Source organism: Tenrec ecaudatus, chromosome 15 (genome assembly GCF_050624435.1).
Source record: "Tenrec ecaudatus isolate mTenEca1 chromosome 15, mTenEca1.hap1, whole genome shotgun sequence".
NCBI classification, from domain to species: domain Eukaryota; kingdom Metazoa; phylum Chordata; class Mammalia; order Afrosoricida; family Tenrecidae; genus Tenrec; species Tenrec ecaudatus.
In genome coordinates this window covers 81,397,960-81,422,489 of record NC_134544.1, presented here as the reverse complement: position 1 = coordinate 81,422,489, position 24,530 = coordinate 81,397,960, and the positions used below count along the sequence as shown (strand labels likewise).

At 42.2% G+C, this 24,530-nt stretch overlaps 1 protein-coding gene across 1 annotated transcript; it reads right to left on the bottom strand.

Moving 5' to 3' along the window:
* Nucleotides 1–17,716: 17,716 nt before the first annotated feature.
* Nucleotides 17,717–19,488, bottom strand: LOC142427547 (lysine-specific demethylase 4D-like). The gene is given in 2 exon segments (XM_075532772.1): nt 17,717–18,933; nt 18,936–19,488. Coding segments are annotated over 2 exon segments (1,770 nt in total).
* Nucleotides 19,489–24,530: the final 5,042 nt, after the last annotated feature.

Below are 24,530 nucleotides of genomic sequence, written 5' to 3'. Positions count from 1 at the left end.
AAAAACTATTCATTCCATAAAGCATAATAGTGAGGAAGATATAGTAAAGTGAGTAAGATCCCCCCCCCTACACACACACACACACAAACACACAGTGAGAAATCACTACATCTCATGACAGACACAGAGAATTGGCCCCCTTGAATGTTCAGTGTTAGTTCTTCAGACTTTGTTTTGTCAGATCTCATCTATGAAGTCGTTTGTAAGTGGATACATCTGCATCAGTCATGACTGGCTGCTAGCCTGCTTGGTGAGATACACCCACCATTAAGCATCAGGCTCCAGACCACATTTCAGATGTGCAGCTCTGCTTTCCCCATGTGTGGTTCTTTAGTGTTAACTAGGTTTCCTATTAGTTGTACCTGTTGCAGACCAGAAGTACATTCATGAAAGTGAATGGTGTGCACATACAAGTGCCCTTTAGAGTTGAAAGCTGAAGCCATCTCCCCTGGCACAACATCAAGCAAGAACATTGCCATATAGGTTGCACCTAAACCACTGAGACCAAAGAGCACTCATCATGGGGTGAGTGTGGAGCTTCATTTTCCTACTTGTTGTTGTAAATGATATTATTTTCTTGATTCCCTTTTCAGAGATTTCTATACTAGTACACAGGATTCAAACTCTTTTTCTACAATGACTTCTACACATGAGATTGCTGAACCTTTCAATTAGATGCAATAAGTTTCTCATAGGTTCTTTGGGGCTTTTAATATTTCAAGTGATATCAGCAGCTTTGCTTCTTTTTATAGAGCTTTGCTTCTTTGCTGCCATTTTGGATGCCTTAATTTTATTTGTTGATTGATAGCTGCAGTTAACACTTTCAGCACACTATTAAATAAAATTGGTATCAGATGGTATCCTTTTCAGGTTCCCATCTGTAAAAGTAATGTTTCATTAGCTCACAATTGAGCAAAATGCTTGTAATAGGCATCACATTTTGCTAGGTCAGTCCTTTCAAATTATTAAGATACGCAGCCACATTAGATAAAACAGAATGAAACACATATGAGTCTTGCTTCATACTCACAGTTGCCCAGTTGAGCTCTTTGTTGCAGTTACTATGATGTTCTATCTTGTCGCAGTTCATCCTTTTGTTTGTTCTTAGTGACCTTATACTTTATCAAGCATGATGTCTTTTTCCAAGGATTGCTCTTTCTGATGTCCAACATGCTTAAGATGAAATACTCATATTTCCATTATAAGAAGCATTATAACTGTACATTTCCAAGATATAATTGACACTCTACCACACTATCAAATTATTCACCAGCACTATAATTCAAATACATCATTTCTCCTTTAAACTTTCTCATTCGTTGTCCAACATTCAGGGGCATATGAGATAGTTGAAAGTAAAATAACTTGGGCCTAGTACATATTAGTCATCAAAGAGACATTGTTTTTAACCTTTGGAGAGATCATGTTCATAAGATTTGTCCAATGAAATGCATCATATGTCTATGTCTTCTATGACCACTGATTGTAGATCGTGAGCAGGTGAAATCCTTGACAGCTTCAATCTTATCTCCACTTTTCATGGTATTTTCTATTGATCCCATGGTAAGGATTTGGGCTTTCTCTTCATTAAGATGTAGTTCACATTGATACTGAAGTTATTCAAAGGTGTGGGGAGAAGCCAAAAATGTAATTAAACCAGAAATTATTAAGAGCAGTACTTGGGGTCCACTACATAAGAGAACTATAGGATGTTTGTTAGGAAGGTCCAACCTAAATTCTCATAGAGTTCAGATTGTTACTGAAAGTATTGATCAGGATTATGAAGAAGAAATTAGGGCAGTAATAAAATCTGATATACCATGGTTAATAAATAAGCCAGTTTAAGCCAATTCCTGCTTCTTTGAATTTCTAGAGTTAAAGTGTATACCTATCAGGAAAGAGCATCTGAGAAGTCTGATCACCCTATGGATCAAGGGGTCTTTTGGAATGCTGTTGTGGGGAAACAACAGCACCCTCACATGGAATTAGAAATTGGAGGAAAATGTTTTTTTTTTTCCAATTCGGGATATGGGGTCTCTTCCTTAGGGCATTCCTGAGAGTCTAAGACCCACCTACTAACCCCACCTAAATCCAACATGGAATGAGCGAACTTAATCAAGACAGAATATTGCAAGATTGTAAAATTCTACGATGTAAAACTCCTGAAGGTCTATACGTCTTAATTGAGCCTGTAACCTTACTGAGAAACTTAAAGGAAACATGTCTGTTTGGTAACTTAGTTCAAAAACAGCTGTGCAAATTTATTAAGATTTTATCAGTCTTTAAAATTATCCTGTGTTTAAGAAGTTCTCACTACAACTAGTGAGCGCTCTTGATTTGCTGAGAGCTAACAGCTGAAGTTTACATAACATGATTAGGGCAACAAATGTACAAATGTGCTTTACACAATTGACGTATGTGTGGATTGTGATAAGAGTTGTATGAGTGGCGCGGACTTCCGGGAAGATGGCGACTGAGTGACACACACCAGAGGGACTCCGCAGAATCCAGCCCAGGAGAGTTGCTCAGAGTGAAATTCAACGCCACTGGATCGCAGGAGGTGCATCATAAAGATAAGTAGGCACAGATCCACGGGGTTTTGAGGGGCTGGGGGCTTTAGGCTTATCTCAGTGGAAGCCGGGTGGGGCTCGACCCTAGTCCAGTTGCCGGATCTGCCCAAGCAGGGACCATTTGGAGCCTGTAGCAGGGCTTGGTCTCAGCACAGCCACAGTTTTTCCCTATCTGCCTCAGGGCAGGAACAGGACTCTTGAGGCTCCACCGGCAGGGATCGGGGTTCATCTACATTGTTGCTTCTGTTTGCGTCTCTGCTTTATATTCCCACACAGCCTTGGAGGGCTGCACAGGGGCTTTTTCAAGGCACAGCCGCAGCCGCAGCCGTGCCACGTGGTCTGAGCAGGGAATAAACCCAAACCCCCACAGCTCCATAGGCAGGGATCAAGCTTCAGCTACACGGCGGCGTCTGTTAACATCTCTGCTCTCTGTCGCCCCATTTCTCTGGGGGCGGCTCAGCAGTTTTCTTGCGACCCTTCTTGGGTCTCAGCTGCGAACTACCGCTGGGGCTTGGGGCAGGGAGTAAGCCCTTGTAGATCCACAGGCAGGGAGTGGGACTCAGCTACATAGTTTTTTTTTGCTTCCCTCGCTTCCCTGTACCCCTGCACAGTCCAGTCTCACTTTTTGATTTTTCTCACCCACCCTTGTTCCTGCCCTGCTCTCTCACACTCCATTGCGGACTTACGGGGCACTCCCATTGCCCTAGGGCATTTGCGCCTGGGTCACACCCAGCTAGGTGAGCTCCACCCTGCATAGATAGCCCAAGGCTAGGGTAAGGCCTGCTTGCTCTCCTGGGGATACTCCTCAGACTTCTCACCAGGGAGTTCCTGCCTGTGTACCTGGGGACATAAGGCAGCTCAGCCAACACTTATCAATATTCAAACCAATAGCGGGAACTTCAGCCCAGCCTCTGCAACACTGGTGCAGGCAGTCGATCTGCCATCTGGGGCACTCCCCTAATAGGGATGCCACAGGAAGATAAAGTGGTAGGTTAATCCCATAACAAAATCAGCTGTAGGCAGTTCGAAGAAGAATTCCTATAAGTCTTCCAGAGAGAGACTAGAAAATGGCACCTGGTCCCTCAAAAACAACTCAACGCAAACAGCCATCACCCCCAACGACCTCAACGAAAAAACAGGAGAAACAAAAGGCAAAGGAAGAAGATGTCCTGAACATAACAACATACATAGAAGAAGCAGACATTGAGATGCCATACAAAGAAGCTCTCAGAATGGTGCTTGGAGCGATGCAGAATATGAGGGAAACACTACAGAAAAAGGATGAAATGATAAAAGACATATACCAAAGGAAAATACAGGAGCTTGAGGAGCAGGTAACGAAAAACAATAGCAGAATCATGTTCCTTGAGAATCGATTGGAGGAATCAGAGAACCGCATCAGTGGCGTGGAGGACAGCCAAGCAGACTTTAATAAACGTGAACAAAAATCTAATAAGAGCATCAGAGAAGCCGAAGAAAACCTAAGAGCTATGTCTGATGCTATGAAGCGGAACAACATTAGAATTATTGGCCTACCGGAGGAAGACACAACAAAGAAGTCATCTGCAACAATAGCGAGAGAATTCTTGGAGGAAAACTTCCCCAGCCTAATGAATGAAAACCAAGCAACCATCCAGGAGGCTGAAAGAACACCAGCACGACGGGACCTTAAGAAGAAATCACCAAGGCACATAATAGTTAAACTTTCAAACTTTGAGGAAAAGGAGAAAATCATGAGAGCAGCTAGGGAAAAGCAAGCAATCACATATAAAGGTTCCCACATAAGGATATGCTCAGACCTATCAGCAGAAACTATGAAAAAAAGGAGAGTGTGGAGTAACATATTCCAAAAATTGAAAGAAAACAATGCAAATCCAAGAATACTCTACCCAGCCAAATTATCGATCAAGATCGATGGAGAAGTAAAAGTCTTCCCAGACAAGGAAAATCTCAAAAAATACGTTACAACAAACCCAGCCTTACAAAAGATCCTCGCCGACTCAGTATGGGCAGAAGAACAACACTCACCAAGCGCAAATAAGACACCAGCACATAGAACAACCTCACCCAGAGCACAACAAAGAGAAAACAGACCCCAAGATAGCAATGGCTTAAGGATGGAAAGAAGTCAAGAATGATACACACACAAAACACACACTAATGAGAAAGGAAATTAGGAAAACTCCCAACACAAAAAGTATAAAATGGCATCACAGAGTCCGCACATGGAGATAATAACCCTGAATATCAATGGCCTGAACTCAGGCATTAAAAGACTGAGACTAGCAGAATGGCTTAGAAAACACAACCCATCAATTTGCTGCCTACAGGAGACACACCTCAAGGCTACAGACAAAAATAGGCTGAGAATCAAAGGCTGGAGAAGGACCTACCAAGCAAACAGCAACACAAAAAAAGCAGGGGTTGCAAACCTTATCTCGGATAAAATTGACCTCAAAGTGCAAACCATAAAAAGAGATAAGGAGGGACACTATATAATGCTCAAGGGAATGATAGACAATGAACCACTAAGCATTGTAAACATATATTCCCCGAATGAGAGACCAGCTCAATACGTCAACCAAACACTCCAAAAGATTAAGAAAGAAATCAGACTCGACAATTATAGTGGGTGACTTCAACACACCACTCACTGAGAAAGATAGATCACAGGGAAAGAAACTCAACAAGGAGACTAGAGAGCTAAACTCCACAATTAGACAATTTGACCTAATAGATATTTACAGAGCTTTTCATCCAAATACAAAAAATTTCACATTCTTTTCAAGTCCTCACGGCACATATTCGAAGATAGACCACTTGCTGGGACATAAGGCAAATCTACATAAATTCAAGCACATTGAAATAATACAGACCTCTCTCTCTGACCACTGTGCCATAAGACTGGAAATCAACAAAAGGAAGACAAGGAGGGTGAGTGGGTTGGAAAGGGGGAACTGATTACAAGGATCCACATGTGACCTCTTCCCTGGGAGAGGGACAGCAGAGAAGGGGGGAAGGGAGACTCCGGATAGGGCAAGATATGACAAAATAACGATGTAAAAAATTACCAAGGGCATATGAGGGAGGGGGGAATGGGGAGGGGGGGGGAAGAGGACCTGATGCAAGGGGCTTAAGTGGAGAGCAAATTCTTTGAGAATGATTGGGGCAGGGAATGTATGGATGTGCTTTATACAATTGATGTATGTATATGTATGGATTGTGGTAAGAGTTGTTTGAGTCCCTAATAAAATGTAAAAGAAGAAAAGAGAAAAAAATGATTAGGGCAAAGACTGTACAGATGTGCTTTATACAATTGATGTATGTATATGTATGAACTGTGAAAAGAATTGTATCAGCCCCAATAAATTGTTAAAAAAAATAAGAGCAAATAATTGGAGGATGAATAACTCTCTACTGCAAAAGGAGTGCATACTGGTGCAGATCCGAGACGAAATCAGGAAATTTCTCGAAACCAACGAAAATGGGACACAGCAAAGGCAGTCATCAGAGGAAGGTTCATAGCAATACAAGCACACCTGAGAAAGGAAGAGAGACTCATGACGGATACGCTGACACAAAATTTACAAAAACTAGAGCTGAGTCAGCAGGACAACCCTACTAATAGCAAAAGAAAAGAAATTATAAAAATCAGGGCTGAGATTCAGGAGAGGGAAAATAAAAAAACTATGGAAAAAATTAATATCGCTAAAAGTTGGTTCTTTGAAAAGATAAACAGGATCGATAGACCATTGGCAAACCTAACCAAAGAAAGGAGGGAACAAATCTCAATAGCAAGAATAAGGGATGAAAGAGGGGTCATTACAACAGACCCTAATGAAATCAAAAGGATAGTTACACAATACTATGAAGGATTGTACTCCAATGAATTCAACAATTTGGAAGACATGGACAAATTCCTGGAAAAAACAATCCCTCCCTAGACTATCCTCGGTGGACATCAAGAATCTCAACAGACCCATCGCAATAGAAGAAATAGAAAAGGTTATCAAGGGATTACCAACAAAAAAATCCCCTGGACCTGATGGATACACTGGAGAATTCTACCAAGCATTCAGGGAAGAACTAATACCAATCCTACACAAACTTTTCCAGAACATAGAAAAAGATGGCAAACTCCTTCTATGAAGCTAATATAACTCTGATACCCAAACCGGGCAAGGATCCCACAAGAATCGAGAACTACAGACCGATATCCCTAATGAACATTGATGCAAAAATCCTTAACAAAATACTAGCCAACAGAATACAAAAGTATATAAAACAAATAATTCACCATGACCAAGTGGGATTCACACCAGGGATGCAGGGATGGTTCAACATACGAAAGACCATTAGTATTATTCGTCACATTGACATGAAAAAGTGTAAGAATCACATGATAATATCAATAGACGCAGAAAAAGCATTCGACAACATCCAACACCAATTCCTGTTTAAGACACTAGCGAAAATAGGAATGGAAGGAAAGTTCCTCAAGACAATACAAGCTATATATGAAAAACCAACAGCCAAAGTCATAGTCAATGGAGAAAAGACTAACACAATCCCACTGAAAAAGGGAACCAGACAAGGATGCCCCTTGTCTCCACTCCTATTTAATATCGTGCAAGGGTTTTAGCTAACAGCATAAGGCAAAGAAGTGACATCAAAGGTATTCGTCTGGGGAAGGAAGAGGTGAAACTATCATTATTTGCAGATGATATGATTTTATATATGGAAAATCCCAAAAGTTCCACAAGGGGAGTACTGGAAGCAATAGAAGAGTTTGGCAGAGTGGCAGGATACAAGATCAACAAACAGAAGTCCATCGGACTGTTATACACATCAGATAAGACCACAGAAGAAGAGATCAAAAAGGTGGTACCCTTCACAATAGCCAAACACAAACTGAAATATCTAGGGATACACTTGACTGAAAAAAAAAAAAGATCTATATAGGGAAAACTATAGAACACTATTACATGAAACCAAAAGCGACCTCAACAACTGGAAGAATATTCCTTGCTCTTGGATTGGGAGACTTAATATAGTTAAGATGTCAGTTCTGCCAAAGGCACTATATAAGTTTAATGCTATCCCGATACAATTACCATCATCTTTCTTCAAAGAAATGGAAAAACTGATTACCAACTTCATATGGAGAGGGAAAAAGCCCAGAATTAGCAGAGAACTCCTCAAGAAGAAGGACACCATGAGAGGGCTTGCTTTACCTGACTTTGGCACATACTATACAGCCACAGTTCTCAAAACTGCATGGTATTGGTACAATGACAGATACTCAGACCAATGGAAAAGAACTGAAAACCCAGAAATAAAAGCATCAGCATACACACAGCTGATCTTTGATAAGGGCCCCAAAAAGATCAAATGGGAAGCAGATGCCCTCTTTAACAAGTGGTGCTGGAAAAAATGGATATCAACATGCAGAAAAATGAAGCAAGACCCTTATCTCACTCCATGCACAAGAATAAACTCAAGGTGGATCACAGACCTTGAAGTTAAACCCCAAACTATTAGGACCATCAATGAGGGAATTGGGACCAACTTGAGAACTTTGGCGCAGGGAATACACAGGCTATCAGAAATAGGGAAGGACACAAACACAGAGGAGGCACAAATCGACAAATGGGATATACAGAAGATAAAACACTTGTGTACATCTAAAGAATTCACCAAGAGAGTAATAAGAGAGTCCACAGACTGGGAAAACATCTTTAGCAATGACACATAAGACAAAGGTCTTATTACTAAAATCTACAGTACTCTGCTAGCTTCCAAAAAGAAAAAAACCAATAGCCCACTTGAAAGGTGGGCAAAGGACTTAAACAGAAGTTTCACAGGGGCAGAAATCCGAATGGCCAACAAACATAGGAGAAAATGTTCCCGATCTTTAGCCATAAGAGAAATGCAAATTAAAACAACAATGAGGTACCACCTGACACCCTCAAAGGTAGCCCAATTCAAAAAATCAGAAAGCAACAAGTGTTGGAGGGGCTGTGTGGAGACAGGAACTCTCATCCACTGCTGGTGGGACTGTAAGTACGTATAGCCACTATGGAAATCAATCTGGCGATACCTAAAACAGATGGAAATAGAGTTACCATATGACCCAGCAATCCCCCTACTGGGCATATACCCAGAAGAGGCAAGAAACAAACCAAGACCATACATCTGTGCTCCAATGTACATTGCGGCACAGTTCACAATTGCAAGGAGTTGGAAGCAACCCAAATTTCCATCAACTGACGATTGTATTAAAAAACTGTGGTATATACATACAATGGAATACTACGCATCACTAAAAAGCAGTGATGAACGTATGAGGCACATAGCGGCATGGGAAGAACTGGAGGAAATCATGCTAAGCGAAGTAAGTCAGGCACAAAAGGACAAGTACAACATGAGTGCGCTGAGGTAAGAATTAAAAAAAAATTTTTTTAAAAAAACAAAAGTGGCATAGGGAAAAAAGCTACTGTATACAAACATTTTAGGGGTGAAGACGGTGTAGTATGGAAGAGACCCGACCAAAACCAGGGATGTACATGGTAGACAATGGTGGAGGAGGTGGGGAAAGGAAAACAAAAGGATGAATACAAGGAAGAAAAGGGTAGTGGGGTCATGGGGCACTAATCCACCCAAGGGGAGGGTATTGTTTATATCTCCACAGGGAAATTGGGACCAGACTTCAACCCAGTGTAGCAAGGTGTGAATGCAATATCCCGGCGTGGAGGAGGGAACCGGTGGAGAGGTCTGGGAGGCTGGCCCCAGCACCATAAATTAAGTGGATTCCTGCCCCTCCCCCGAGAAGAATTTGTTCCAAAGGACGACATTGACTCTGCAGCTCTGGTAGATGGACATATTTAATTAGAGCACACGGGAGCAGATGAAGGGGCAGGAGGAGAGAGTGGAGCACAGCCTGGCCCACCAGGCCGTGATGATGATGTTCCTGAGTAGAGCAGCCAGTCCACAGAGAGAACAACATGGCTGGCCCCACTATGAGACATGATGCCCCTCAGTGACTAAGGGCGATACAGAGGACAGCACCGGAGACACAGTGTGGGAATTGCACCTGACCTGATCCCACCACACCGAGGCAAATCACTGGGGGAGTGCAGCGGAACAGCAAGGGAATGGAGTGGCAAGGTCCCCAGGGAATGCTGAAAGTGGACTTTGGGGCCAGGGCGTGGTGCCCCAACAGACTGGACTGGAAAACGCTCCTAAGGGCCAGCAAAGATCCCTGAACTAACTACAAGCTTTTCTCTTGTGAACTGTTTTGTTCTGTTCTTTGTCAGTGGTTTGTTTTTGTTGTTTTTTGTCTGGTTGTATACTGTTGCTTTGTTTTCCTCTGTCTAGTTTTCGTGCATGTTAGTGACTCCACAGGTCTGTCTGAATAGGACAGGCTGGATGAACTATCTGGAGGAAAAACAACGGGACCGACAGTTCTGGGGGGACTTGGGGTGGGGGGGTAGGGGGGGTAAGGAAGTGGTGTTAACAAACCCAGGGACAAGGGAAAAACATGGGACCCCAAATGGTAGAGAAGGGGGAGTGGCTGGCCTGGTGGGAAATGATCAAGGGTAAGGGTGCTTAGAGAAGAAGTATACTCTAGCCCAGGTGGCAACGAAGCATGGTAGTAGGGCAGGAGGAAAGCCAAGGGAGATGGAGGAAAGAGCTAGGAGTCAAAGGGCATTCATGGAGGTCTAGACAAAGACATGTACATGCAAATATATATAGGAGGATGGGGAAATAGATCTATGTGTCTATATTTATAGGTCAAGTATTAAGGTGGCGGAAGGACCTTGGGCCTCTACTCAAACACTCCCTCAATGCATGAATACCTTCTTTTATTAAATTGGAACTCTATGATGCTCACTCTCCCGACACAACGGCTGGAGTCAAAGTGGGTGAACAAGTAAATGTGGTGAAGAAAGCTGATGGTGCCCGGCTATCAAAAGAGATAGTGATTGGGGTCTTAAAGGCTTGAAGATAAACAAGCGGCCATCTAGCTCAGAAGCAACAAAGTCCACATGGAAGAACACACCAGCCTGTGTGATCGAGTGGTCCCAAAGGGATCAGTTACCAGGCATCAAAGAACAAAAAATCATATCATTGACTGCACAACTCCATGATAGGATCGCTGAAGACAAATGGGTGTATAAGCAAATGTGGTGAAGAAAGCTGATGGTGCCCGGCTATCAAAAGAGATAGCGTCTGGGGTCTTAAAGGCTAGAAGGTGAACAAGCGGCCATCTAGCTCAGAAGCAAATAAGCCCACATGGAAGAAGCACACCAGCCAGTGCGATCACGAGGTGCCCAAGGGACCAGGTATAAGGCATCATGCAAAAAAAAAGATATAAGTGTGTGTATGTTTGTGTATATATGTGTATATGTATATATGTATGTGTATATATGTATATATATATCATATTAAATGAAGGGGGAAGTGCAGAGTGGAGACCCAACGCCCAAGTGTCGACCAATGGAGATCCCCTCATAGAGGTTTTTAGGAGAGGAGATGGGTTAATTAGGGTGTGAGGTAGTATCGATTAAGAACACAGCTTTCCCCCAGATCCTGGATGCTTCCTCCCCCCAACTACCATGATCCGAATTCTACCTTGCAGGGCTGGATAGGACAGAGGCTGTACACTGGTGCATATGAGGGTTGGAGGTACAGGGAATCCAGGGTTGATTATACCTTCAGGACCAAGGGTGTGAGGGACGATGCTGGGAGAGTGGAGGGTGAGTGGGTTGGAAAGGGGGAACTGATTACAAGGATCCACATGTGACCTCTTCCTTGGGAGAGGGACAGCAGAGAAGGGGGGAGGGAGACTCCGGATAGGGCAAGATATGACAAAATAATGATGTATAAATTACCAAGGGCATATGAGGGAGGGGGGAATGGGGAGGGGGGGGGAAGAGGACCTGATGCAAGGGGCTTAAGTGGAGAGCAAATGCTTTGAGAATGATTGGGGCAGGGAATGTATGTATGTGCTTTATACAATTGATGAATGTATATGTATGGATTGTGGTAAGATTTGTATGAGTCCCTAATAAATTGTAAAAGAAGAAAAGAGAAAAAAATGATTAGGGCAAAGACTGTACAGATGTGCTTTATACAATTGATGTATGTATATGTATGAACTGTGAAAAGAATTGTATGAGCCCCAATAAATTGTTAAAAAAAATTTGGTAATAATAAAAAAAAAAGAAAGACCATAAGAAAAATAAAAAAAAAAGAGTTGTATGAGCTCCCAATAAAATGATTTTTTAAAGTTTCACTGGTTTGGAACCTGGCAAGTTCCCTGAGATTGGTTACAATGTCTTAGAGTCTCCATTGTTAAAACAGACGGAAGAGATGAAAGGAAATTCTATGTCTAATAAATTTCATTTTGTCATTTGAACTAAAACAATTTTCTCCTTACTAAAAGCTTGTAAAAAAATTAGGGCAGATAGACATATTTTCACCTCTATAGAAATTAGCTGATCATAAAAAGTCCCAGCAAAATGGAAATCCCCTTTGGGATCCCAGTCCACTAATCCCGTGTAGGAAGGACGATTCGTTTATATTTTTGCAGAAGAAAGCTGATGGACTCCCCTTAGAAAAGCAGTTCTCAACCTGTGGGTCGCGAACCCCTTGGAGGGGGCGCATTGAATGACCCTTTCACAGGGTCATTCGCACTGTTCATAACAGTAGAAAAAAGGACGTAAAAATATTTGGAGAAAGATGAAGGACAAGGAAAATATGAAGAAAGCACCCAAGGATTTTTTTTGGTTTTCAAATAATTTATTGGTTATATATAAAAACATAATGAATTTTTTTCTTTAACTTTTTTTGTAATTTGGATAAAAGTTACCAAAGCAGACTGGTTTTTTCTTTTTTTTTTCTCTTTTTTTTATTTTAACAATTTATTGGGGCTCATACAATTCTTTTCACAGTTCATACATATACATACATCAATTGTATAAAGCCCATCTGTACAGACTTTGCCCTAATCATTTTTTTCTCTTGCAGACTGGTTTTATGCTGGAGCATTCATACATACTTTGATTTGTGACATTGATTGCATTCCACACAATGTAACTGCATCTTCCCTGTGTTTGCCTTTCCATTTGCCCTTGTTTCTTTTTAAATATTTAATTAGGGGCTCATACAACTCTTATCACAATCCATACATATACATACATTAATTGAATTAAGCACATCAGTACATTCTTTGCCCTAATCATTTTCAAAGCATTTGCTCTCCACTTAAGCCCTTTCCATCAGGTCCTCTTTTTTTTTTCCCTCCCTCCCCGGTCCCCCCTCCCTCATGAGCCCTTGATAATTTATAGATGATTATTTTGTCATATCTTGTCCTATCTGGCATCTCCCTCCACCCCCTTCTCTGTTGTTCATCCCCCAGAGAGGACATCACATGTAGATCCTTGTATTCCGTTCCCCCTTACCAACCCACTCACCCTCTACTCTCCCAGTATTGCCCTTCACACCCCTGGTCCTGAAGGTATCATCCACCCTGGATTCCCTGTGCCTCCAGCTCCTATATGCACCAGTGTACAACCTCTGCTCTACCCAGTCTTGCAAGTTAGAATTCGGATCATGGTAGTTGGGGGGGAGGAAGCATCCAGTATCTGGGGGAAAGCTGTATTCTTCATCGGTACTACATCACACACTGACTGACTCATCTCCTCCCCTAGACCCCTCTGTGAGGGGATCTCCAGTGGCTGACAAATGGGCTTTGGGTCTCCACTGTGCACTTCCCCCTTCATTCACTATGGTATTTTTTTGATGATGCCTTATACCTGATCTCTTCGACACCTCGTGATTGCACAGGCCGGTGTGGTTCTTCCATGTGGGCTTTGTTTCTTCTGAGCTAGATGGCTGCTTGTTTACCTTCAAGCCTTTAAGACCCCCAGACACTATCTCTTTTGATAGCTGGGCACCATCAACTTTCTTCGCCACATTTGCTTATGCACCCGTTTGTCTTTGGCGATCGTATCATGGAGGTGTGCACCCAATGATATGATTTTTTGTTCTTTGATGCCTGATAACTGATCCCTTCAGAACCTCGTGATCACACAGGCTGGTGTGTTCTTCCACCAGCATTTGTTGTGGGCTTTGTTGCTTCTGAGCTAGATGGCCCCTTGTTTATCTTCAAGCCTTTAAGACCCCAGATGCTATATCTTTTGATAGCCGGGCACCATCAGCTCTCTTCACCACATTTGCTTGTTCACCCACTTTGTCTTCAGTGGTTGTGTTGGGAGGGTGAGCATCATAGAATGCCAATTTGATAGAAGGAAGTATTCCTGCATTGAAGGAGGAAAACACCCAATCTTAACCACGATTCTGTTTCCACGCTGTTAATTGCCCAAAAGGAGAGGCTATTTGTTTACCTTTTCAGAAGCAAAGGAGATAGATGGATTTCTCTTCAGCCAGCAAGGCCCAGAAGAAAGGCAGTTGATGATGTGACCTGAGAGTTAAGAAAACAGCCCAAAGACCTCTGTCCTGTTACTGGTTACCCAAAGCATCAACGCCTCACAGACTCGTGAGAATAGCAATTGCTGCCTAGTGAGACACTTCTACCATTGCTGATGCTGTCTAAGGAACAATCTGGGATGCTATTATCACTGAACATTTTATACACTAGTGAAGGACTATTAAAACAGTCTAAAGGGTCAAGATTTTGGACATATCAATTAATGCTAAAGTGATTGGAATGTAACTGGTTTCTGTGTAACCCTTGATATAGTTAAATTTCATTGAGAAAACCTGGCCAATAAACACATGTGGCATTAATGAAAGGCTGAGAGATAAATGGCTCTGTGAACCTTGCCTTTATAGTTCTCTGGTCTGTTGCTTTGTGATGGTTGGACCAGAGTGTAATTGCCTTAGCCAGTTTCCTGCTTTGTGAGGGAAACCAGCCCCTAACAAATCATCACGGGTCCAGTAGGCGCAACTGTACAGTGATAATAACTAAAGATTATAGTAAAGTTATAGAGAGCATGAGAGATAGAACAGAGATTGAAATAATGTCGTCAGACACATTTCATGGTGGCATGCTCACATGCTCACCTCAGCCTCAGTTGGCGATCCATGTGGAGAGAGAGCAATATTTATTGTTACCGAGGCATTTATATTCTCTTGGGACATGTGAGCCCCCTAATTACAGGTGAAGACAAATGTCACAGGAAAGGGTTGTGCTATAGGTAATACAGTAATGGGATGGGGGTGTTTTAGGGGTATCCACGCAATAGGAAGAGGAGGGACTAGGAATATGCATGTGACAATGTGGGCAGATCCTAGATTCAGCATGGCAGACTAACTTTGGATGTCACTGATCTGGTTTGACCTGTTCTCTGGATCATTATAGAAACCATTATGAGTAGGTTGTAAACCCTCCCTGAAGGGACTAAACTGATGGCCACAAGCCTTTAGGGAGAAGTAGCCCACTCTCCTTAACAGCAGGGAGTGGGTTCTACTTGTGTTGGGATCAGACAGTAGTCTGGCAACTGACTGCCTTCAGGGAGGTACCTGGCCAATCATTTACCATTAGCTGCAAGCAGTGTCCTAAGTCTAACATATATTTGTGGGAGGCTTGGGAGACATCTTTCTGTTTCCCACAATTCCCCCTTTTGTTTTATAATAAAATTCAAAAGAGCCACATGGGCGACATGGTTATTTTCTATACATTGAAAGCTGTCGATGTGAAACTTCATGATCCAATAAAGATAGCCAAAAATTCAGGTTTATGGAAAACATTTTTAATTCAGGCATGGGGGATAAAATTCCTGTAGGCCCATCTGGTACTGGAGGAAAGTATGAGAGGGATTGGATGCTGCAGCGGGAAGAAATAGAGCCAATAGGAATGTCTGCTTCTATAGGTGTGTTTATACCTTGCTTAAATACCCTCAAGCTTGTCCCTAAATTTCATTGTTTGGTTGTGTGGTCGAGGATTAGTATGTAGGTGTTGGATCTATATTGAGTTCATTTTTGTATATGATGTGAGGTATGAACCTTGTTCCATTCTTTTGCAGATGGAAATCCAGTTTTTCCAACACCATTTGTTGAAATGGGTATCTCCTCTTCACTTAATGGGTTTTATTCCTTTGTGAAAGATTAGGTGTCAAAAAAAAAGATTAGGTGTCTATAGGTACTTGGTTGTATTTCTAGGTTCTCAATTCTAATCCTTTGGTATTCATATATACCATCGTACCAGGCTGCTTTAAGTATCATGGCTAATTATACATTTTTTAAGTTTTGTTTCATGTTTAAATAGTATTTTATTTATCCTGTGCCTCTTTCCTTTCTGTACTAACCTTACTAATTTCAGAGGTTGATGTTTATTCCCCAGGGATACTGTAGCAGAAAACCACAAACATCTTGAAGGAAGTCTGAGTAGAATAGTTTCCCGAGAGCGGTGTCAGCAATGCAGGTGGAGGGCACAATAAACAGTTTTGGGGCTTATTGGTCAATCTAAAATCTAGATCTTTCAAAGGATAAGTGTTTGTTCTAAATGCAACACGAACATATCTGAATTTCTTCTATGTCTCATAGTTCCATGCAGCTTCGACTATGGTAAATTATAAATACTTGGGCCTAAAACTGATGTTTGTTTGAAACAGATTAAATAAAAACTAATCCATATCTGTTTCAGTTTTACTTTTTCTCCTTTTATAATCACTCAGAGTAATGGTTAGAGCTGATGAATAAGAAATTTGTGGAGTTTCTAAAGTGAGTTTTCTGTTACCTCTTTTGATTAAGCAATTGGGTGGGGGCAGGGGATGGGTTCCTGTAGAGAAAAAAATTTTAAGAGTCTTTCAAGAAAGAGAGAAAATTTGCCACACTACCCTCCATGACAGGCTCTCTGATGCTTATTTTTCTGGCTGCAGACCTGAAAACAGGCTTTTAAATACATGAATTGAAGAGACAATGCCAACAGGGGTATCGAGAGTTTCTGGGAAATGGAGTCCCAAGTCAATGCCAATGTGTGATTTCATGAAAAGGTGACTCCAGGAGTAATTTCAGCTCAATGATTAGATGGGAACTCTGGGCAGTAACTCTCCACATCATTTGACTTGCTGTTTTGCTGTGGTGGTGTTTTGTTGTACAATTTTCTTCCATTCCCTCACGGACTACTCTGGGTACAAGGACAGACTGGTGAATTCATTGGGACCTAGCTACTTCTTTCGCTCTGGCTATGTGATGAGTCACTTTGTTTTTCACATACCTCTCATAGTCAAACTTTCCGAATGTGTTTTAAGGTATTTTATTTCCTTTCAGATACACACTAAGAACAATGAAATTAATAATCACAAATAGGTATCCTTGATCCCCAAACAGCAACAGACATCATTCATTCAAAGGTGCAGTTTCTACGTGAGCAATTGCTTGGTTGGTGGGTTGAAGGGTGGCCACGTCAGAATTATTGGAGTGTGTTAAAGGCTTGAATTTCATTAGAAGGTACAGTTGTGACCACCGGTAGAAGACCGGGTCAGCGCTTCGGAAGTGCAGATGGATTGAGCCTCACATTCTGAGCATCGTCCAATGTTGGCTCCAATTTTTGTGAGGACTAGGTGAGCAGTTTGAACCCACCTCCTGCATTATCAAAGAAAGACTTGGGAATGGGCCTCCTTAAATATTAGCCCCAAGTCCAACTTTGAAACAGTGGGTCTTGATCACTGAGATTGCCACGTGGAGAGACACGCTGGAAAGCAATGGGTTTAAAGTTTTCTGTGCAGGGAGTTCTTTTCAAGGACAACTCCCAAACCTAGGAAGAATCAAGGGACACACATATATCCAGTTGGTCTGCGAGTCCTTAGAACACATTTTAGTGGAGTCCATAGTCTGAGCAAGTATTAGGCAACCTATCAACATGGCACTGAGAGGTCAAGGATCACCACAGATTACAATTTCCATGTTGAAGATTGGCTGGGTGTGTTTCTGTTTCCTGAAGGTGAGAGATAGTCCAAGGGACAATCACATTTGACAAAAACTGCAGTTTAGCTAAACTCACAACAAGAAGATCTTTGCTGGTGACAACCTTTCAGGATTTAGGAAGTGAAGTTCCATTGAGTCTGTCTCCAAGGATCTATGTAAGTAGATTTGCAGAACCTCATCTGAGGGCAGGATTATAGAAGTTTAAGGGGGTCCATAGCAATAGCACCGAGGAGGTCCAGAGGTGCCATACTGTGCACAGAGGCATAGCTGGAGAATGTTTTAGAAGTCAAAGACTCATTAGGAGGACTCAGCACAAGCATGTCCGGGAGATTCACTGAGATGTTGTCCAGTGACTTCAGGCAGGGGCCAGGGTGCATCAGAGAATCAGGATTCAGTGGGGGTCCCAAGGGCTGAAGATCGGGGTCACAGCAGCACCCAGAAGCTTTAACAGCATGCAGGATCTCAAAACTCCGAGGGCCAGAGTCATCTGTTGATTGTTGATTCTCATGCAATGCCTGAGTTGGCAGGTGTACAAATGTGCTTGCTGTGTGCTTCTTGGCCCTGGACTTCACAGACTGCTGGTGGGCATCGGAGTCCTGAGGACGCCTAGTGTGAGTCCCCTTTGGTGAAGCCTGGAGATACTGGGCAGATGGAACTGAGGTGGGAAGTAGGGAGACACTGGATCCCGTAGGACTGCTGCCCATGAAGTTAGGGGCCTCAGGCTGCACAGTGGAGCTGTCTGCCCAGGAGTGGGTTGTGGGACTAGGACACACCAGTGCACAGCCCCCAAGCCCACTGTCTGCAGCCAGAGTCAGAGAGCGACGCCTGGCCCTGCGTGGCTTAAAGGACCGCAGACGCCCCTTTACCATCACACGAGTCCGGGCTTCCTTCCAGGCCATCCACTCCGGGCTGGTCAGTGCTGTGGGCTCCACGTGATCCACGGAGGTGCGGTCCCTGCCCTGTTTCCACAGCTCATAGCGCTCGGGTTGCAGAATGCGCACGAAGGCGTCCATGGGAAATGTGACCCTGGCTTCCCCACAGCTGCACTGAGAAGCAGCTTTACCGTAATTAACCCAGCGAAGGGTGGCAAAGTTGATGGATTCCGCACAGTTGAAACCGTGATTGAAGCCAGCGTGGTATCCGTAGGGGAATGTGACCATGAACTCGCCTGCTCCCTGGGTGATCCGACCAACAGGAATGCCGTTCTCCCTGAGGACTCTGGGTGAGATGAGGGCCACCTTGTGCCGCAGGAAGTTTGCGCAGCCACTGGAACTGCCAGGGAAAAGCTCCCTGGCCAGTCTCTCCAGGCGGGCTCCGTGCTCAGGGGGCACCGCATACCACGTTTTGGGCTCCCCGAAGTGCAGGTAGTTGATGCTGTACAGGTCCATGTCCTCCGTGTGCCAAGTAAGGTGGTCTGCCACAGGCCAAAGTACAGGTAGGGGGTGTTGACGCCTTTGATGACAACTCCACTCTCCTGCTCCAGCAGATCCTGGATCGTCCCCAGGTGTCTGAGGTTCCAATGCTCAGTGTTTTCACCAAATAAGGAGCCACATACTCCAGCCCCATAAATGGGAGAATTGTACAGGCGGCTCTTCCAATAGGTCCGCTCCAAATCGTCAACATCCCGGTGTGTGGGAGTGCGGTATCTGTCGGTGCTGGCCAAGTGGCGATACTCCTCCACGGTCATGGATTTCTTCTTTTTATGGTATTGCAAAAAGACACCTGTCTGCCCAGTAGTTACCTGCTGCACAGGACTGGCTATGAGGATGTCATCCACATCGTCATAGTTCTCTCTGGCTGTCCACTGTTTGGGTGGGATTATCTTAGCCAGGCCTGCACGGTGGGCACCTTGGGATTCCATGTAAGCAATGTATTTGTTGAAATCCTTAAATTCTTCCATGGTAGGCCGGAAAGTCATGATTTTAAGGCTAGAGTTCTGGCTTCGATAGCCCTGGGACTTCATGGCTGCAAAATAAAGTCAGAAAACCCGGTTCTTATGGATGTTCTGTGTATTTGGATGCTGTGCTTTTGTTTCTTTGTCTGTCTGAAAATCTCTTGCAGTGTATTGATGGCTCTGTGAGAGCAAATGCACTCTCCCCAGGCATGCTGATTGACCAAGGGAATTCTACTATGATGGACAACTATTGTTTCCCCCAAAGAGACAGGATTTGTGCACATGGATTGGGTTTTCCCAGATTGCTCCTGGCTCATTATGCTGCTCTGGAAGTTTATTCAGTTGGAAGGGTGTCTCTATCTGTTGATACTTAGCTTCTGTTGCAATCTTGGGAAATTTCTAATTCCACTAAGAAGGAGTTTCTCAAGGGATTTTTAAAAAGTAAATCTAAAGACAGTAATTCAGTAACATTCAACAGAAGTCAGGGGTGTCAAACTCAATTAAAATGTTTGCTATGTGGTGCAACAGGCAAGATTAAAGTGGGCCACATCACATTTACAAATTTTGTTGAATTTTTATTTTGAAGTGAGGATTCAGAAATATGGATAGGATAATTAAAACCCTATATAATTGTTTTTATTTAAACATTGGTTTTATTTATAAAACTATAATTATGCTTTTAACCGGAAATTTGCCAGCGCTTTCCTTCTACTAGCTTTCCCTTGCCTCTTATGGTGTGACCGGAAAATATAACAAAGTAATAAAAAACAAAAAATGTTGGACAGCTGACAAATGTGATGCACAATCGTAATGGCTTCCCTCTAAAAGTGTTAACTAGCATTGCTGCTAGGTATGACTCATAACAGCACATCCTAGAGTCCTGTTTTTAACCTTTTCACTGTTAGGATCTGTTTTTATTATGCAATGAGAGTGGCAGACATCGCTTTAAAACGTTACCGGAAATGATCGTGTCTAGAAACGTCCACAGGCCTCCAGAAAAGACTTTGGGCCACCTGTATAGTGGTCTTCTGTAGTTAAAGGGTTAAAGAGGGAATTGTGTGTACAGTATTGCCTCCATCTCCCCTAAGCGCTATTTTTTTATAACAATTTTTTTCTATTTTCATTTTATTTCAGAGAATTTGGGGCCATAAAAAATTACCTGAGCAGTCGCAGGCAGCCGGAAGGCCACCAGTTTGACACCCCTGACATAAGTGAATTTTATGAGAAGTGCTAGTAAAAAAATCAGGTGAATAAATATAGCCTGAAGATGCTAATATCAAAAATCACACTTCATGTAAAATATGAACCAAGTCAACTAACCAAACAAACTCACTGACATCAGTTTCACCCTGTAACACATGGAGGAGATGTGCTTGTGTTTTCCTCAGGCTGTAACTCTTGACAAGCGTTAAAAGCCTTGTCTTTCTCCATGGAGCGACTGGTCCTTGGAACTGCTGGGTTGGCAGCCCAATGGGGCTCCAAGAGGGCTCCAATACAGGACAGAAAAAGTGAACATTTCAGTGAACTTCATAGGAAAAATAAAATTTATGTAAAATGACTTCAACAGTCAACTTAAAACTGGATGAATTATCTTTAAAAATTAAGCAACAGAAATATAATTCATCAAGCACTTTCAGAGAAACATGCAATAGCTATCCTGATTAACACTAAAAGCTGAACCTTGGAAAAACAAGTAGAAGTACAGAAAACTTTAGCTATGAAAGATATTTGTGTAACCCTATGTGTTATACAGAAACCTGAATGTAGTGAAAGTTCTCAAATATTGTGTTACCATTGGGATGATTGCCTCTTAAGTACATAGTATTTAGAAATAATGACCAGCAAATTTGAAACTCAGTATTGACCATAATGGGCAGTCCAATCTAGTTCTGGCTTTCTCATCCTACTCCCGTCCCCACCACCCGACCCATGCCATGGCTATACACTCAAAAGTAACAGAAAAAAAATTGGGCAAAACAAAGCAATTTAGAAGTTGTTAAATATGTGTTATATAATAATTTTAGTCTAATTCCTAAGTTATATTATCTTTAGAGACATTTTAGGATTAAAACTAGATATACAATTATCTTTAAAAAAGTGAAAGCATAGCTTAAGGAGCCCTGAGTGGGATGGAGGTTAATGATCCACAGCTTTGTCTCTAACACAGAGCCTGGCAGTTCAAACTCAACTTACGTCAGATCATTGAAAAATACACCCACCTCATTTTACTAAGACAAGCAAGGTAACCCTATCACAGAATAAACACCCCGTAGAATACAGTAGCACTGCACCAGAGCATTAGCTTTAAGGCTGTAACCTTTATGGAGTCTGACTGTGCCATTACTCTCTAGGCATCCCTTTCTTTCTCTCTTTTTTAAAAAACATTTTATTAGGGGCTCATACAACTCTTATCACAATCCATACATATACATACATCAATTGTATAAAGAGCTCATCTGTACATTCTTTGCCCTAATCATTTTCAAATAGGCACCCCTTTCTCCTGTTTCTCCAAGAAACAGTTGATGAGCTTGAACCAATGACTAGTATTTTACATCTAAGAGCTTAAAATCATTGCCTCTCCTGTTTCCATGTGCACGAGAAGCATCAAATTGAAAGAGAAAACCAAACATGTCTATGTCACAAATACTCTGCATCATTGGATGCATTTATCCTCAGTAGGTGAACATTAGAGAGATTCAAATTAAAATCAAATTATGACTCGCAATCAGAGGCAAAGTGTATTTCATTGAACTCAAACGGAAAGCTTTTCTTAGAGAAAACAAACAAAAAATCTGAATTCTGATACAAATTTATATTGTTTCAATATTTTATGATTTGAAGGAAAAAATATCAAGGAACTGGCATTGACCTCTACTAGATTAACATTTCAGTCCTTGGAAAATTGCAGGCTTGTTGAATAAAAGGTTCAGAGAAAATATAGGAAGATGTTCGTTGAGATGAAATGACATGGTAACTGCAGCAATCAGCTCCAGCATAACAATTGTAAGGATGGCCATCTTTTGGGCAGAATTGATTCCATCTTGACATAGGCTAACTATGAGTAAGACTTGAGGGTAAGTATGAATCAGGACCAATTCCATAGCCCAGAACAACAATAACAGCCTAAAACATCAAATCAAAGGCACGTATTTTAGGATCCATAAAGAAAATGTAATTTATGAATTATGCATCTAAAAGAAATATTCTCACCACAGGAATGAAAATCTCCCAGGACAATTTTCATTGGATTAGACCCACCCAGATGCCAATGTGAAAATCCTATCAGTCTTTTATTAGACCTGTGTTATCTCCACCCACCTTGTCATTGATCCACTCTTATACCACACCTAGTAATCATCTGAGAATCAGCAAAAACAAACTAAATGCAATGCCTTTTTCCTAAAGCCTTAGAGAATTTCACTAGAAAATGGAACAAAACAGATTTAATTGCAAACCCAAAAATCTTAAAAGGAAGAATTTAATTAGAAAAGAATTCTTTAAAATCTCCAAAATACGTATGTCATTTTTTGTTGAATAAATGTGAAAATCATAGTTCACTTCTTTAAACTTGAAACCCCTAATAACGCAAACAGTTAGAATGTTTAGAAGCTAACTTAGAAGATGATTTGGTTTGGTTTCTCCTCAAAAGTACTTTCAGAGAGGCCTGGTGACATATTTTGAAAAAACAAAACAAAACAAAACTTTGAAGACACTATGAGGCACGGTTCTCCTTTGACAAACATGTGACACCGTAAGTTAAAAACAACTGGATATCAAATTATCTAAAAACTCTTGACACTGTGAATATGAAGACAACTATCACAAGCTTTAAAAGATGTCCTCTGAAATTGTCACTGGAACAACCAGGGGCAGTGAGATGAAGGACCAGCCCTCCACCATGACTTTCACTTTCTCCCTCTCTCCAGACAACAGCTGCCGTGAACAGGGGTGGGAAAATTCTACGGACAGCCACTCCAGAGAGGGAATGAGTGAAATGTTGCAACATAACTCTGGATGGCAAGCTCCAAGATGCTGAGTGGGTCCCTGTGCTCATTCTGACCAATCTGCTCCTAAAGGAATCCTGACCTGTGAAGGTTAAACTGCATCTTCTCAGACCTCAGGGAGAGCCAAGTGGGTGAGCCCAGCCCTCTAAAATCTAGGCTCCAGCACCCTTAGTCACTGAAAGACATTGAGTCAATGCTGACTCATAGAGAAACTATAGGACAGGGTAGAACTTCTCTTGTGAGTTTCTGAGTCTGTACCTTTTACCAGAGTATAAAGCCCAGTTTTACTCCCACCCCTCCAACCTGTCAGAAATAGTTAGGAAAAAGTTCTAGTCACACTACTTACCTTTTCAGTGCACAGTGGTAGAGGCTGGCAAGTCTCAGATATCACTCTGGAACCTTCTCTTGATTCAAGTAGGTTGAGGGCCTGATGAATCCCAGATGGGCAGATTAGATGGTAGGCTCATTCCTCACGGGATGTGCAAACGATGAATCCAAGCTATGTAGGAAATATGGCAAGATTCTGCCTCACGTCTGGAGATCCACACTTCTGGTGAGTTTCTGAACCTGGCCAAAAGCTGCACAGCTTTCAGAGAGAATCCACTTATATTTATACTGGGGGAAACCACACCCACCAGGATACCACCTCCCACTCCTGGCTGCTGACAGCAAATCTCTTCATGGAAGTGATGGCATTATGTCAAACATTGATATGTAGGCTGACATCATGGCCGAGCCAAGTCGACACAGAAACTCAGTCCTTACACATGACCCACTGTGCCATTAACCCAAGTGATTTCAATAACATAAAAACTGTGAAAGGGAACGAGGGAGGAGCAATAACCTTCTAGAAATAGCTTTATGAAACTGAATCTCATGTACACCCTATGGCTTTGACATTTTGACTATTTATCAAGCTGGCTCCTGCACTTAGCTCCAATTCACTGTCATTATGTCGATTGCTACTCAGAGCCGCTTTCTAGAAAATAGGAGAAGTGCCCCTTTGGGTTTCTTTCTTTTTAACATTTTAGGAGGGACCCACACAACACTTATCACAACCCACACATACATCAATTGTGCAAAGCACATTCTTTGCCCTCATCA